The following is a 16,380-nucleotide window of genomic DNA, read 5'->3' on the forward strand; positions in this document are numbered from 1 at the left end:
AAGGGTTGCCAGGCCTCATCATGGTCTTTTCAGTTGGAAACCAAAAGGTTTTTCACTGAGGGCCAAGCCACTGGACATTTTTGCATATTCTCCCCTGTGAGGAGCCGGTTCCTGATAGCCTTTGTGTCCTCTTTGCATGGCAGCTAAATGCATTCGGGGCTGAAGCTCCTCTTGTGAGTGTGCACTGCTGAGAGCTGGTGCAGGAGGCTGCTCTGTCCTGTCTCTGCCCCTGTGGCTCCTTGGTCAGCAGCAAGTGGTCAGCTACCAAGGTGATGGGCTTGGCATCCACAGGGATCATGGGGCAGGAAAAACAGCTGCACTCTTGAGTTGCATATACGCAGCACAGGAGAGCAGAAAGCAGAGATGCCCCAGGCCACTTGTGATGGAGCTGGTTTGGAGCAGGAGCAGCAGCAGCAGCAGTGCATTGCTCTGTGCAGACTAATTAACTCTGGCAGCCAGGAGCTTAATACTCTGTGCACTCAGGGCCTTAGTGAGTTTGTCTGTTTAAGCGCATTCTTGCATACTGCTGATGGACCCAGAAGTATATTTATATATATTGCTTACTGCCTGGAAAGCTACAAATCAGTTGCTGATAAATATGCCACTTCCAGCAAGATTAATGTTAAATTTCTCCTTTTAGACCAGCAATTTGCAAATTGCTAAATTAGATTTTAACATTGGAATCTATTTTTTTTTTCATGTCACACTTGCAGCATCTTTGTTTTATCACCTGATGATGCTGTTTGTGTTAGTGTTGAACTTGGAGGCATATTAATATGATACACATGTATTGCGATGGCAATTTTTTATAACGACAACAGTTCTCATGAAAATCTGCTAGAAACAAACTTGTATAGAATAATGTAATCCATTACCATAGAGTCTGGGTTTTCTTTTGAATCAGGGGGAAGCAAAGTATTTGTTTTAGACAAGAGAAAATGGGCAGTACCATGCTACACTGAAGGTATTTTATTGGTAACTTCAGAGCTGGGATCTGAATTTTCCTGTAGGCTGCCAATGGCACCGTGAAAATTAGGAAATAAACAGGCACGAGTGCATGATTATAAATTTATGTGATATTTCTGTTTATGCATGGTAACTTTATATCTTCTACTCTATTTTCTGAACCTCTTGCAAACTTTAATCTGTGTATTGTACCTCTGCCTTGAATTAGGGAAATGATAATATTTCTAGTTTAGGAAAAAATACTCAAATGATACTTAAAATATTCTTTAAAATCCTATTACAAGGAAAATGGCTAATTTTGCTGAGCCCTATTTGAGTGCAGAAAAATTTCAGCTACCTCAGAACAGCATTAGTCAGAGGATGAGTGTAGATGAGTGCAGGGATGTGGTTACTGCCTCAGTGTGCCACCGACCAGCAGAGATGTTTTGCTACATATCCCAAACTCAGCAGTGACCCTTGAAGAACCAAAGTTTGGTTTACTCCTTCTGGACAGTAAGAAGTGAGTTTCAGTCTGGTTCCACACTTCCTTGCCTTTTACCGTTTCTTTTTGAAGCATCAGCTTTATAGGCAATCGGTTGCACCTGGGATATTTTAACTTCCATACTCGTCTCCTTTGCTCTACCAGGTATGTTCTAGACAGTAAATGGTGATGGTTTGAGAGAGGCAAGATGCGGAGGGAGCGAAACAGGCAATTATTTTTACTTCCTCTCCTCTTATGCCTGTGAGGCTCCGAATTCTAGATTAGTGATCTCTGTAGTTAAATTTGGAGGCTACTTAACTCGTATTTGGAGGCAGAGCTGCAGTATTTGTGGATTTCTCTGTAACTGACTTGCAAGGTGATCTAGCACTGACAATTTAGCAAAGGCCTGTTCAGCCCCAGAGCACTAATTTTGTCATGAGCACAAGCCCTTGGCGGTAGTTGCTCATTGCCTCCAGCACCTCCCCTCCTTTGCTGAACCTCAGATCCCCCCTGAGCGGTGGTGGGAGGAGACCTGCCAGCAGAGCTGCTGTGCAAATGGGGCACTAATGGTTGCGAATCTGAAGATGGTTAACTGATCTGTGCATTCAATTAAGATGAGTTTCTCAGTTAACAGGCACCCTGGGAAGAAATGAGTTACTTTCATTTCTGGGACTATGAGTGCTTAATGAAGAAGACATATCAGAATTCTGCCTGTGTTGCATGAGATAACCCTAAAATACAGCACGGATTTTCAACTTACTCATCTAGCAAAAAAACTTGCCAGGTGAGAGGGAGAAATCAATGCTTATATGAGTTCCTGTGCAGACAGGCTCACGGGGCTGAATGTAAAGTGGTACTGAATGCAAAGCTGGATTTTACTTTCTACTTTTCTTGAGGCCTACCATTTGGTTTGTGACTTGCCTATTTAAAATTATAATTTAAAATGTAATTTAAATAATATTTACCATATTCTTTTAGTAAGAGTTAGAGTGTGAGCAGAACACCCAAGAAAAATGGATGTGCCTGACTAGATGTGGAGGCTTGGCTCTCTGATGTATATATGCAAAATACAAACTAAGCTCTAGCCAGTAAAGTTTTTAGCCAGTATCAGTAGAGTTACAGAAAAACTGACAGAACGGTTCTGCTTTGTACTGGTTAAGGATCTTGGACAAAGTGAATTTAAGATGAGTTTATGCTGGGCCTAAATGACTAATAAGCACATTCAGGAGAAACAAGGAAAGCATAAATATTTCACACCAGTTTTGCACTGACATTGCTGACAAATGGGATGTTTGTGGGGCTGCTACTTTGGTTTTGGGGCTTCCCTTTGTATTAGAACTTCCATAAGGAGTAGGTGGTATTGCTGTGTCTCATTAACTGTTATTGCTAAGCTGAGCCAGCAGCTGTGTCTTAGTGACCAGCTGCCTAGAGAAGCATGGCCACTTTCCCCATGTGTGGATTGGATCAGGGGCTGGATTTTCTTACCTTGTCTTATGTTTGCAGAGATTGAGAGACTATGTATAATTGTAAGCAAAAATAATGAATGTTAATATATCAGGGAGTAAAGACAGGAGGGACTGCTTTCAGCTGCAGACATTGCCCAGTTACAGTATTTTTGCCACTCAAGTGAGCTAGCACTTGACACGTTCTGAATAACGCTGTGGGGATGAACCCGCGGCTGCCAGAGCAAATAGCCTGTGTGGAGGAATCCCTCTCCTAAACATGCTGTTCTCACTTCCAGTCCAAGTTATTAATGACAGGATTGGGCTGGCTTTTCAGCAGTGGTGCAGAAATACCTGTAAATGAGAGGGGAGGCCTGGGAGCTGTTTGGGGTCTGTGAAAAACATGAGCCCTCTCCTGGGAAAGGCTGCTGAAGAGCAGAGCAGATGGGGAAGCACTGACAAAGATGAGTCTCTTCGAAAGTCCGAAGGGGTGATGTGAATGGGAAGCCCGTTTCTTTGAGTTTGGTTTCACAAGACTGCTGCCAGGCGAACAGCCAAGGTGGATTTTGTGTGTTTAGGTGCTGCACTGAGCACAGGGTGTGAAGCGGGTGAGTACCTCCTGCACACTCAGTCTGTGTGCACGCGTCCACGTGAAGCGTGGGAAGGAAGTGCAAAGAAACCGGGGGCTGCAGCTGGAGTGGACCAGTCACCCCCCTTGGCTGCAGGTCAGCAGCTGAGCCTTTGCAGGGAAAGGGACAGCAGTCTGCTTAGGCTGAGAAGGAGAATTAGGTCAGGTCCCTCTTTACTTGGTGAGGTCTTTTCTTGGCTATAATTAGTGCAGTAAAGAATAACTTGGACATTTTCTTTTCCTCTTCTGGTAGCAATAAGTAAAGATATTTGGCTTCCAGTACTGTATTGGTCAGGACTGTTGCAGTCACTTCAGAGGGAGGGCAAAAATAAATTAGAATTATTGTTATGAGCCTACTGTACCTTGGCTGCTGTTAGATGGGTCATGCCATATTACTTCTTACTTGTTTACTGACCTCCTCAGCAACTCACCTTGGTTAATTAATTAGTTTCAGTTAAATTATGTTCACATATGGATAATTTTCTTTTTACCACCACCCAGTACCCCGCTTGATTAAATTGAATCAAGCACGTAGTCAATCACCTTCCTGTCAAAAAAAAAGAAAAAGTCATTGATGTGCTTTCCTGTCATTTATAAATTACCTAGGAGAGCAACTGAGGAGGCATTTAGTTTGGTCCTGAGGTATGGCTAGTCCGTGCATATGAGGCAAAAGCAATACTGCATCTTTAAACAGGCTTGAATAAGGTTTCTTTAACTGTTGAGCCCAACTCTGAGATCTCCCCTGCTGTGAGCCATAAGATGCTTGTAGGCTTGTTCTAGAGAGTAATAAGTATTGTTGTTTAGCAATTGTGTTGTTGAAATTCAGCTCCACTATGTCTGACAGTATTTATCTAAAATACTTTCCCTGGTGCGTGCTCAAGTTCCAGTAAACCGTGTCTTATTGTGCGACCTTTTCATTTTCCAGTGAAAAGGGATCAGCTCGTCAGATAAAAGCTACAAGCTGGAGTACAGGAAAAATGCGTGCTCAGAAAATCCGAGCATGATTGAAAACAAGATGTGTTAAATCAATGCAGTTTATCGCCTGCCTATTCCTGGCAATTGCTGTTCTAAGCTCATTCTGAGCACACACTAGATGATAAAAGTATAGTGTCACAGTGCTCACTGGGGTGTGAGGGCAGGGAAACATGTTTATCAGACAGGCTGGTATGATTATTTTCTTTTACCCTTGATAACAGTTATTGTCAAAATTTTTGCAAAAAAAAACCCTGAACAGTTATAGAAGCAGGTGATATAACTGCTGCTAAAATCAGAGACTACTGAAAGCTCTCAAATTATGTATACATTATTATATATATACACATATATATGTATACATAATGTATGCAAACATTATATATACATTTCTGTTTCAGTGTTACCAACTAGCAAACAACAAACTCAACTATTTTAATTTTAAACAATCTGCTGCATCATTGAGGATATAGCCAAAGTGGTCCTTTTTCTTTTGAATGAGTAACCTTATATCACAATTTCATGTAAACAAATCAAAGCTAATGTTTAGAAATAAAGATGTTTGGAAACTGTTGTTTTCTCAAGGGATTTAAGCTTAGTTATGGAGAGGGATTAAAGATCTAAATTAAACCTCACAGGAGGTCAGTCTCTTCCAAGAGCATCACACCTATAATGTTCATTTACAGCTAGGTACAATTCATCTAATTTTTGTGATTCAGCTGTACTTGTATTTCCCTGTGAATCTGATTTGCAGAGATTTTGAAAGTGCTAGCTGGTGTTTTTCCAATTTTCTCTCTTGAAGATTCCTTTGCTCTGACCATAGTGCACTTTGCAGAATCACAGAGTGTTAGGGGTTGGAATAGACCTCTGGAGATCAAGTCCAACCCCTCTGCCAGAGCAGGGCCATCCAGTCTAGGGCAGATCACACAGGAATACATCTAGATGGGTCTTAAAAGTCTCCAAGGAAGGAGACTCCACAACCTCCCTGGGGAGCCTGTTCCAGTGCTCTGCAACCCTTAAAGAAGCTCATCCTTACATTGAGGTGGAAATTCCTGTGCTCCAGCTTGTAACATCCAATGTCTACAGTTTTGAGAAACAGCCAAATTTAGGCCAAGGTGCTTCCCCACATGAATGGCTTTGGCATGCAGGCAGGACACTGAATTTTTCATTTTTGTATCCCTTGGTGGTAATTTTTTTTTTTTTAAACAAGATGAAAAAATTTGAGAAATAGCAGAGTTAAAAGAGAGAAAGAGAGAAGGATTGTTAAAAAGAAAATATTTCTGCATACCCACATATTACAGCAATGGTTTTCAATCCTGTCTACCCCAAAGGGGTTTGTGAAGGGTGACCAAAGAAGCCCCAGCTTCCTGTGGGGATTCTTCTACATTGTAGAATTTGAAGAGTCTGCGCAGAGGAAAAATGTTGAAAACATACATAGTAAAAAATGAAAGAAGAGTTTACATAAGGTGACATTTTAACATTTCCTACCCTCTCTATGATACATCTCCACATCAGTTTCTGAGCCAACATTTTAAAAATAAATGCAGTGTCTTTATTTTTTAAATGTTTTTAAGTAGACCCAAATATAGATCTTAGAACTAACCTTAGGCAACCAGTATTTTAAATCTTGGCTTGTATGCATTTTTCTGCCTGTGTGTATTCACACACATGTATTTATTTATCTAAATGAAGAGGTAATCCATTGAGAGCTGGCCATTTTCCCTAAGTTTTTTGCTGCATGCTCGTGTGCATTACCAGAATGTATGTGACAAACAGGAAAATATTCACATGTAAATGCTGTTCTTTCCCTTTTTATAATGACTGCCAAAGATGCATCAATTAACCTAGATGACTAGACTAAGTAACCAACATGCATTAATTTCCTCCTGGCCCTCTGTATACATACCCCCAGTGGATTCTACCAATACCAATCCAAAGTTGGTATGTTTAAATTCCAGTGCCTGAAACTGGACTCTGTTTCAGATTCCCTTATGGCCAAATCTTCCCCATTAGACAAGAAGTCAGCACAGTCAGAGGAAGAAGAAACCATGAAGCTCACAAATTGTTTGACTTTTTTTTTTTTTCCAAGTTGGGTTGCTGCTTGCCAGGAGTGAGCATCCAGAGTTGATGTTTTTTGAGAAGCCAACACATGATTCTTGCTAGACGGATCTAGTAATTTAATTCCTTAATTTCATTAAAAAGCATGCGTTCAAGACAGGCATTCCTTGAATCTTCAGCACCCCCACAGGCTGGGAGAGACTGGGCTAGATGGGAAGAGAATGACTCCTTTGGTTCTTAGTTGCTGGAGAAAAATTGTTATCAGGAAGAAAATATCATGCTGTCTATCATTTTTGTAATCACACTGATGAATACAGTGGAGCTGCCTCAAACCCTGGCCTATTGCATCTTTAGTAAAGAGCAGTCACTAGGGAAACTCAAGAGAACTAGGTGTTTGATTTATCATTTGACTCAGCTCTGCATTTTTCTTACTGCTTGGCACATGCACGTGGTGTCTGGGCATTACATGGCAATAAAATATAAGAATTACATTTCAGATATCTCTATCTCTTTCTACTTCTAATTTTAAAAAAATGACATCATGTCACATCTTGATTTTAAAAAGGGATATTCAATGCACAAGAGTATGTTTAAGTGAGGGAGTACTGAGACCAGAAAAGCAAGGAAATTCAGAGTTAGCACTGGAAGAGCCTTTCTAGTTCAAACCTTTCTGTGCAGGCTCTCACTGTCCCACCCGCTTCCGTTTTCCATTGCTTGTGGGAATAAACACTCCAGGGAAAGTCAGTGGAAGGGAAACTTTATAAAAAGCAAGCCAAATTCACAATAACAACATCAACAACAAATAGCTCAAATACTTGCATGTTTTCACTTAACCATCTTTAATTAGCAAAGGAATAGTCTTTGCAGGGAGATTTGCAAACCAGACCTTTTTTCATTTGACGATGGGGTTTTGAAGTGTTTTTTTTTTTTCTGTCTTGTAGAGCAGGCATAAAGAGGCAACTATACATAGGAGTTGTTTGGTAGGGTTTGCTTACAGCATGCTATGTCAAGATGTGGCTTTATAACACCATCCATTATTGGTACTGCTGTACTACAGGGCCTTAGCAAGGCATTTTGGTACCTGGAGTTTAATAGTAATAAGGTCTGTCCTGTCTTATCCCTGTCTCCCAGAGTCAAGATTTTGTTTTGTTAGAGTCAGGGGGTTCTCGTTGAAATCACCCAGAGCTTGGAGACTGGAGCAACAGGCTGTTAGCAAAGGCAAATACCCTGGATCAGCTCCATGGCAGCAACTTGCCTCTGTGAGAGGCAGGAGCTCCTCTTTCTGTCTCCTCGTGGAGAGTCCGTGCTTGGTTGGAGTAGGGAGCTGGAAGCCGCAGCCTTTTGCATGACTCCTTTCAGTTGTTGTACCTTACACTCCATACTGCTATTTCTCAGTAGTGTGGAAAAACAGCAGAAGTACAGAAAGAGATAGGAATATAGACATGGACATCTAAATTGATGGAAGAAGATGCCAAATGTCCAAGAAGAAAGAGGTCCTTAGCTATAAAATGCCTCTGAAGATGCTAAGATTGCAAGACTCCTACTGATGAGTCTGCCTTCTTAGATGCCCTTAATTTATTTAAAATATTCATTCTCTTTGCCTTCAAATACTATGACCTGATTTAGTCTGGGCACAGAGAGATATGTGAAATGTGTGCCTGGCCTTCATTGCTGTGATGGTTCTACAGCATTTTTGCATGGATTTCTTCATACTTGTTGGTGTTGGATAGATAACTCTGTGTGTCTTGGCCACAGAGTCAATTTCTATTTATGTTTTGATGAAGTTTCTCTCACCAGACAGCAAAAAAATCAAAACTGCTTTGTAGACTCCAAAGCCTGATCTCTTTGACATTACAGTTCAGGACTAGTCAATAGGTGATTAATTTTGTTTTAGAACCAAACTAAAATAAAATGTGTTTGTGAAGAAGCAAAGTTGAAGTCTAAAGAGTCTTATTCCATTGGACTGTTGTAGCCACAAACTCCTGAACGTACTCTGAAGCCTTTATAGCTCTGTCCTTCTGCAGGGCATTCTTACCTTCTTCAAACTCTCCCCCACAATGCCTCTGACTTCCAAGAAAACCAGCAGCTCTCTGGTGCACCACAGGAACAAGCATTGTGGGACATCTAATTCCCATGTGCAGCCTTTTCCTGGATGTTTCACTTAAAAAAAAAATCAAGACCGATTTTCTCATCCGGGGTGGGGACAGTCAGATCTCTGGACTTGAGGCAAATTTGTTTGTAGCTTTCAGCCTTTATATGGTTTTGGTTTTTTGAGCTCTGAGAGTCCCTTCCCTCTACTTGCAGCCTTTTCCACTGGAAAAACACATGGGAAGCTCATAGGTCGAAGTTCTGCTTTCTCATTGGTTTTGGGTCAAACAGAATGAAAAAGAAATAAGGGCTGAAAAATAAAAGGAATAAATGAAACCATGAATGCATGGGAAACAAATTAACTGGATATGTTTTACATTCTGAAATATTTCCATAATGCTTCTATGTAGTGTGTGTTTATTTTTCTTTGAATAATAATGTTAAAATGTGTCTAATTCAATTACTGTCTGCATTCACTGAATGAGTTGTACTTGGTGAAGAGTTCTCCTACACTACCCCAAGCTACAAATTCCATGTGATATTTGAACAGGTCCTTTTAATTGCTGATATTAAGTGTCGATCATTCTGTTGTAAGTTGGCAGCATGGCCAGAGAAACAAATTCCTCCCTCAGATACATCAGACAGTCATTCAAAGACCAAAGCTTTATTGACACAGTAGGAATTCATTATGTGAAATATTAAAAAGAGCCCTCCACTGACTAGTTAAAAAAAAAAACAGAAAGAGACTTTTAAAGATGGTGGATTATCTACATGTAGTTATTAAAATTATTCTTGCAGAATTTGAAATTATAGTTATGGTGGAAACATTTTTCTCAGAGGCATAAGCAGCATTTCTGTTGAAAAATAAGTTGGACTTTGAAAAGATGAATATAATATACGCATCCTTATTTCCATAGACATTGTGCATTTTCTTGATTAAAAGCCTTAGATTTTATGAGTTACGGCTTTAGACTTGCTGCATAAAGAGCTTCATGGCTTATTCTGTTAGAGTCTAATTTGAAAGAAAGTTCTTCCTCAAGGGTTTAAGAAGTAATTCATAAAATGGTAAGAATAATAAATATTGTGCCTTAACTCATACACTAGGATAGATTTTGTACACCTGGGTGTAATTTTAGTTAATTCACACAAGAGACAGGCTGAAAGTTTATTGTTTGGAAGGAGAAAAATGGCTTAAATCTTGTATTTGCAAAAATGATTATATTAGCTTAAATGAAAATGCTACTCTATTAATGGCTTCAATAAGCCTTGCATTTGGAAGAGTATTTTAATAAAAAGTTACCTGAAGTTTACTGCAACTTAAAATATGTAAGTGAGGGAAAAGTACTTACTCTGATTTATATGTCTTTTGGAGGTGTAATTATTGGCTTTTTACTCACCTATGTAAAACAATGTACTTTTGTAAATGGATTTCTGGCCACTTTACTCCTTTTTTTTTTCCACGTAAAAAGTAAGCACTGTCAATCAAAGAATTTTAAGGTTTATTTCCTCTTTAGAAATGATTGATAGCCTTTTAGATTTACAAGTTGACAAGTTAAAGGGTTCTATTGGCATAATTATGTACTAAATTCACAGTCTTTCAATTTAAATGTCCTTTTAAAACCACAAGATTATCATACCTGTATTTTGAAAAGTGGGCCAGTCAGTTTGGGTTGGTATACAAATTGCTTCCATTAGCCTTGGGACCTATTTGAATTTAGCACAGTTTTTTAAAGTTAGTAGTACTTTTGATAGTACTTTTAAAATTTAGGGTAATGGGAATACATTTTAAGTACAGTATGTGTTAACTTGTTTTTAATGTATGGATGTCAAGAGCACAAATACAGAGTCTATATTTCTTATTGATTCTTTTTTTTTTTTTCCAATCATGGGAAAAAAAAACCCAACACGTTCTTTGAATTAGAGCACTGGGAAATGCGTGATTGTGAATGGACTTCAAAGGCAGAGAGCAGGCTCACACGTGCTGGGGACAGAGGCAAAGCCTTGCATGAAGCTGAGGTCTGATCTTGTACGTTAGCTGCTACGAATGGTGGCCTGAGCACTGGCTGAGGAGAGAGTGCAATGCTTGGACATCAGAATATCACCTTTTCTGTGGAGTCTTGCCAGTCACTGACACAGGAACCTGTGTGTCCTAAAGATGGGGTTAAATATTTAAACAGGGCTCTTGCTTTGAGATATGACTAATTACATCTAACTTGGATTATAAATGAGCTGAGGAATGGAGGGCTGATATCGCCCAATCAGTGGTTAGATGTGCAGGCAACTAAAGGTTTCTTTTCATTTTATCTGAGATTGAAAGGGTTGAATGGTTGTAGACTAATGAGTGATATTTGCGGTTTAGGACCCAATCCTGCAAATTGCCGCGTGCAGCCTTTCCCCACCACTAAAGTAAAGCTGAAGCTATTTGAAGCAGAAAGTTTTCAGTATCTCTCAGAGGATGCTTGATGCCTTGTGAGATTGGACCATAAAATTAACATTTTTTTTGGTCATTTAGTTCAGAAAATACTCACAAGAAATACTCTGTGGATTTCAAATGTGTTGAATGTGTGGGAAGATATGAGAAAATGACTGCTATCTCTTGGGGGATTTCAGAACTGGCCTCCATTTATAATATTGCAGAATTTAGTAACTACTTTCCCAAAGGATGTAAAGGGAAAATGGCCATAAACTAGACTGAATTAGAGAAGAAACACATTTGGCAGAACCACACTAAAATCTTCTAACATATTTGCAAAAGAAATGTAAATTAGAACTGCAGGCTTTTTAAAATTTTCTCTGAGAACAGCTATTTTTGATAATAAATATAAATAGCAGGAAATTAATTTATTGTAACATTTGAAGAAAGTCTCTGCTTACTGCTAAGGGCTTGGACTAGATGACTTTTAGAGGTCCCTTCCAACCTAAAGCATTCTGTGATTCTATGAATAAGAAGCCATGTAAGGAAACACAGAAGTAATGAAGTCTGGGGTCTACAACCCAGGTACTGTGATATTTTTGCAACACTACACAACAGAGTGGGCAGCATGTGTCCAGGGTAAAGAAAAAGTGGAAAAAAGACCCAACCATCCAAAACTCAAAAAGAGCAGGGGAAAAGACCCATTCTCATTCTTTCTGTTCAATGACCTGAATGTAAATGAAATATCTGATTGAGATACTCTTGATAAAGGGAAATGCAGGAAAAATAAAAACATGAGACTAGAGGGCTGTCATGATCTCTGGGGCAATAACAAAAAAAACCTTTGAAAAGCCCAAAAAGTAAAATCCTGAAAGATTTCTAGTCTGGTGTTACCATAATACTGTAGCAGTAACTCCAGGATATGCTCAGAAGACTCCTTTCTGATATTAAGGAAGTGTTGAGAGTGCTGTACTATGTGCCTCTCCAGCCTGCACCCATCAGCCACACACTTCTGTTTTACTGCTTTTGGATAGATCTGGAGTCCCCCACACCACCTTCCTTCTGCTTCAATTTGCAGTAGCATCACTGGGCCTGCTTAAGAGGTTAGGTCATACTGATGGTCCAGGAGGTTATAAAAATCTGACCTTTCTGTTGCCAGTTGGACCATCTGCTGTAGAAATGTGGTTTGAAATGAGTAGTATAAATGGAACATTTTCTTTAAAAACTGAACATTTTTTTTTTTTGTGGGAGTGTTATGGAACACCAATTAATTAAATTAAGCCAGGGACTAGATATTACTTTCAAGATAACAGTGTGGTCTGGCTAAAGATATTTAATGTTAGGAGTGTGAAAAAATAGTCTCTTCACTTAAGTAGAAGAGACAAATTGTACCATGTTGATCAGACTGATGGAGATGTGTAACTTGCTGTGGGATAAGCATCGAGCCACATGGAAGTACTTACACAAGTGATACCAGGAGATACAGTTTGATGCTAAATCTCTTTGCAAGAGTCGGAAGGCATAATTCTAGCCACATAATAAAGTTAAAATAAAACTATCATCAAAGTGCAAGATATATTAATAATTTAGTAGGCAGATCTTGTGCAAGAAATATTTTTTTTTTTTTTTTTTTTTTTTTTTTTTTTTTTTTTGCTATTAATAAGCTAGGACAAAATAAGAACAACTTTAAAGTGACCAAAAAAAGAAAGAACAAAACCCAACCAAGCAAAACACACCTTCCTTCCCTCAAAAAAAAAAAAAAAAAAAGAGACTGAAAATATAAAAATCCACATTGGAAAAGGATATTTTCTTTTCTCTCTCTCTTTTTTTTTTTTTTTAACTCAAAAAATTGCAAACAAATTGCTCTGGAAAATTTCATCATCTCTGTTGGCATGGGAGAGTCAAGATGTGCTGTTGTTTAGAGATGCTCAAGAATGCTTGACTGTTGTTCCAGTTGAGCAAAGCACTTAGGAAATTTTAAGCACATGTTGAAGTCTCACTCACATCTGAGTTTTAAAGTGATCATATGACTGGAAATATAGCTAGAAGGTCATTCAGTGCAGTCCCCTGTAATTATAGGCAATCATATAAAAAACATAATATGCTCAAATTTGCTTTGCTGAAAGCAAATGGGTTTAAGTATGTGCTTACAGATAAGCATGTGCTTAAAGGCTTGGCACAATCAGAGCTTCGATTAATGCAGGCACACCAGCACTTTCATTAAGACTAAAGAATTCCACCATTTCTCTCCTCCATTTTATTGAACAAGGACTGGGGAGAGATGAACTAAAAACATGGACAGTTTTGGTTTTTTTTTTTAATTCTTTAAGTTTCTTGGATCAGTTTAGTGCTGATCAGAGCCTGAGCTGTGCTGCTGAAGTCGGTGTTGATGAGCACAAAATACAGCCTCTGCCAAGACAAATGCCTGTAGCTCACAACAAAATTATATGTGACCATTGCACATGGAGCATATTAAATGTATAATAGAATCTGGAACAAGAGCAACTCTCTAATAGTTACTCGTTTTGTCTTCCAATCACAAAGGACTTTCCTTATAATATGAAAGCAGGGTAAAAAAAACAACACGAAGCATGGGGTGCAAAGCATTTCTTCAAATTAATTTCATCATGGCTTTCAGAGATAATTGCTTCCTGTTTTGAAGATGAATGCAACATCTCCAAATTTTCCAAGAGCCTTGTTTGAGGAACTCAAGCGGGAATTTTTGTGTTGCTGTTTGAACCAAAGCCTTAGAACCATCCTCAAATAGCATTTGAACCAAAATTTTGTAGTGCTGATTTCTGTAAAAGGAGATTTTGCTGTGATCCTTCCTTGATCTTGCAATTCATTGCCAATAGTTACAGTGTAACGGAGACTTCTTACCGTGCATTTGTCACATCATGATGTTGTTTGTTCTTTCAGCTCTGAACGAACCCACCATTGACTATGGTTTCCAAAGGTTACAGAAGGTTATCCCCCGGCACCCTGGTGACCCCGAACGCTTGCCAAAGGTCAGCACAAAGTTTATTGTTTTATTAAATATGCTAAAGCTGGTTACTTCTTGGTTTTGTTTGCAAATTCAAGACTCTCCAAATGTAATGGTCTCACTTTGGTACCCAACCCAGATCAGCTGAAGTGGAGGCACGACTGATAAAGCCCGCTCAGCAACTTTTGTTGTAGGTTTGTGAGACTTCTGTGACTTTCTGAGTCACGGCTAACTCAAACAGCTCTTGCATTTCTTAAAAGCAAATCTTACTCTGTGTTCTAAAAGACTTAACAAAGAATGCATTTTTGGTTGGTATTGGAACCTGAGCATCTGGTTCATATGATGCTTCTTGGTTTTGGTATCACTGTAGTTCTTGCCGTTATAATTAGGAGAACTTCACCATTGATAAAACAACATTATTTGGTTCATCAGGGAATGTGTGTCCACTGTTGCTGTGACATATGTTGTTTTAGGATAATAATTACTATGAATTGTTTTATTTCAGGATTGGTGAAATAATTAGAGCTATGCGTAGTGAAGTGATTTGATGTTTGTTCCCATCAAAATTAGTGGGAGTTGTTTTTGTTGATTTCTGCCACTAAAAGCTGAGGAAGAAACAGAATAGTTCACGTAAGGTTCTAGATCTTCTGTCTTGTAGTGTGAAAACACTGTATGGGTCTGCACTTGTGTCTATTTGTGCAACATTGCCATACTATATTTTCTCTGGTGAGAATTTGCAGTGAGTTTTGTGATATACTGGAGAAAGAGGTGGGGTATTTGGAAAAGGGTTGCTCTTGGCCACAGGAACACTTGAGCAGTAGCATGCATTAACTGGAGTCACCGTATGGGACCAACAGCCACCGTATGTTTTACCTGCTCTAGCATCATGACTGTTAGTGAGTGAGCTGGGGTGTCAAATAGGTCAAGTGTGTGTATATGAAAAACTCTACCTTTGACTTAAGAGAAGGAAGATCTGAATTTGCAGACTTGGGACATGGAACAAATTGGGCTTTAATGCCTTAGGCAACGTGCCTCAAATAATGCATGTCCAGTATAGCCTTTGTAGTTGGGTAAATCTTGTGACCTTTCTTCCACAGCTTCCTGAGCTGTCAGTAGGTTTTCATCGGGATTGTTCTGGCCTTTGATTAGTTAAATTTCTGAAGTGTTTCAAAGGTGATATTTCATGAACACAGTAACTTATTTTGCTTCATTTCTTGACAGAAATAAAATTCAGTATGGGATTTTTTTCACAGACTTGTTAAGTCTTTTATCTTTGCCTAGGAAGGCTATAGACTGTGGGTTTGGGGTCAGTGATGTGCTGTCCTTCCCTCTTAGCACCAGAGAAACATGCTGTCCTGGAGAGTTACATTTTACATTGGCTCTGTTCACCATCTACAAGCTGTCCCTTTCTCTGACTTTTGGACAGGTTTGCAGCAGGACACAGCTTTCATAGGTTGTCAGATTTCCCTCCAGAGTTGCAACCTTTTCCAAAGAAAGAGAGCATCCTTCTGTAGAGGCTCTTTCATCTGTATCATGCGCCTGCTGCCAAATGTGCATGTGGTAAAAAATTGTTTCTCAGAAAACAGGAGCCTAGCCTTCACTATGGACTAGGAACTTGTAAAGCCCAGAAGAGATACTGCTAAATTTCCCTGAATCCAGTGTTCCAGCTGACTAGAAGACAGCCATGGCTTTCCTCTAAATTATGAAATTCAAGTAAAATAAGACTGAGCAATACCAAATTGGGCTATGCAGCTGTGGGTTGTAGTACATTACCAAATTCCACATGTATTAGGCTCCCTTTCTGACTTCAATGGCACTGAGGGGGTCTTCAGCAATGCTTGTTTTGCTGGTATGGGAATGCAGCCATCAGGCTGAGAACCCTCCTATTTCCCATTTAGTCTGAGACTGTTACCTCACTGATAACCACGTGTCCCTGCTATCTAGTGCCATGGGACATAAAAACAGGCAGAAGAAAGCTCCATTTAGTTCCATATCCTGACTCTAGCATTTAGCAGGTATTTATGAATGAGGGTTAGTACTGAGTCAGCTGTCCCCTTATATACCCTTTTGGCCCAATATATTTGATCTGAGTATCTTTTCAAGCTCTTTTCTCAAATCTTTAAATTAAGGGAAACTATGGTCATGTATGCAACGGTGTGATGGCCTAAAAAAAACAAAGGTGGTGATTAAGAACTGAAAAAAAATAGTAAAGAAACTTATATCAATGTGCAAAATTAGAGAGAAACAGGACAAAGAGGATGGTTTTTTTTTTTTGTCTTTGGATAATTCCTTCTGTGCAAGCTTGAAGGTTGGACCTCAAGTTCAAGACTCATTAATATGCCACGCACAAAGGCTGAATGCAGCAGGGGT

General features: G+C 39.2%; 1 protein-coding gene across 1 annotated transcript in view; it reads left to right on the forward strand.

Annotated features, from left to right (window-relative positions):
• The window catches only part of EBF1 (early B-cell factor 1), a gene marked incomplete at its 5' end in the record, with an annotated part of 72,272 nt that overhangs the window by 27,138 nt on the left and 28,754 nt on the right, over positions 1-16,380 (forward strand). Inside the window, one exon of the mRNA XM_008941684.1 lies at positions 13,947-14,035. Coding sequence (XP_008939932.1) covers positions 13,947-14,035 — 89 coding nt within the window. The remainder of the gene's footprint in view (positions 1-13,946; positions 14,036-16,380) is intronic.

Source organism: Merops nubicus, unplaced genomic scaffold, assembly GCF_000691845.1.
Source record: "Merops nubicus isolate BGI_N331 unplaced genomic scaffold, ASM69184v1 scaffold8506, whole genome shotgun sequence".
NCBI classification, from domain to species: Eukaryota; Metazoa; Chordata; class Aves; order Coraciiformes; family Meropidae; genus Merops; species Merops nubicus.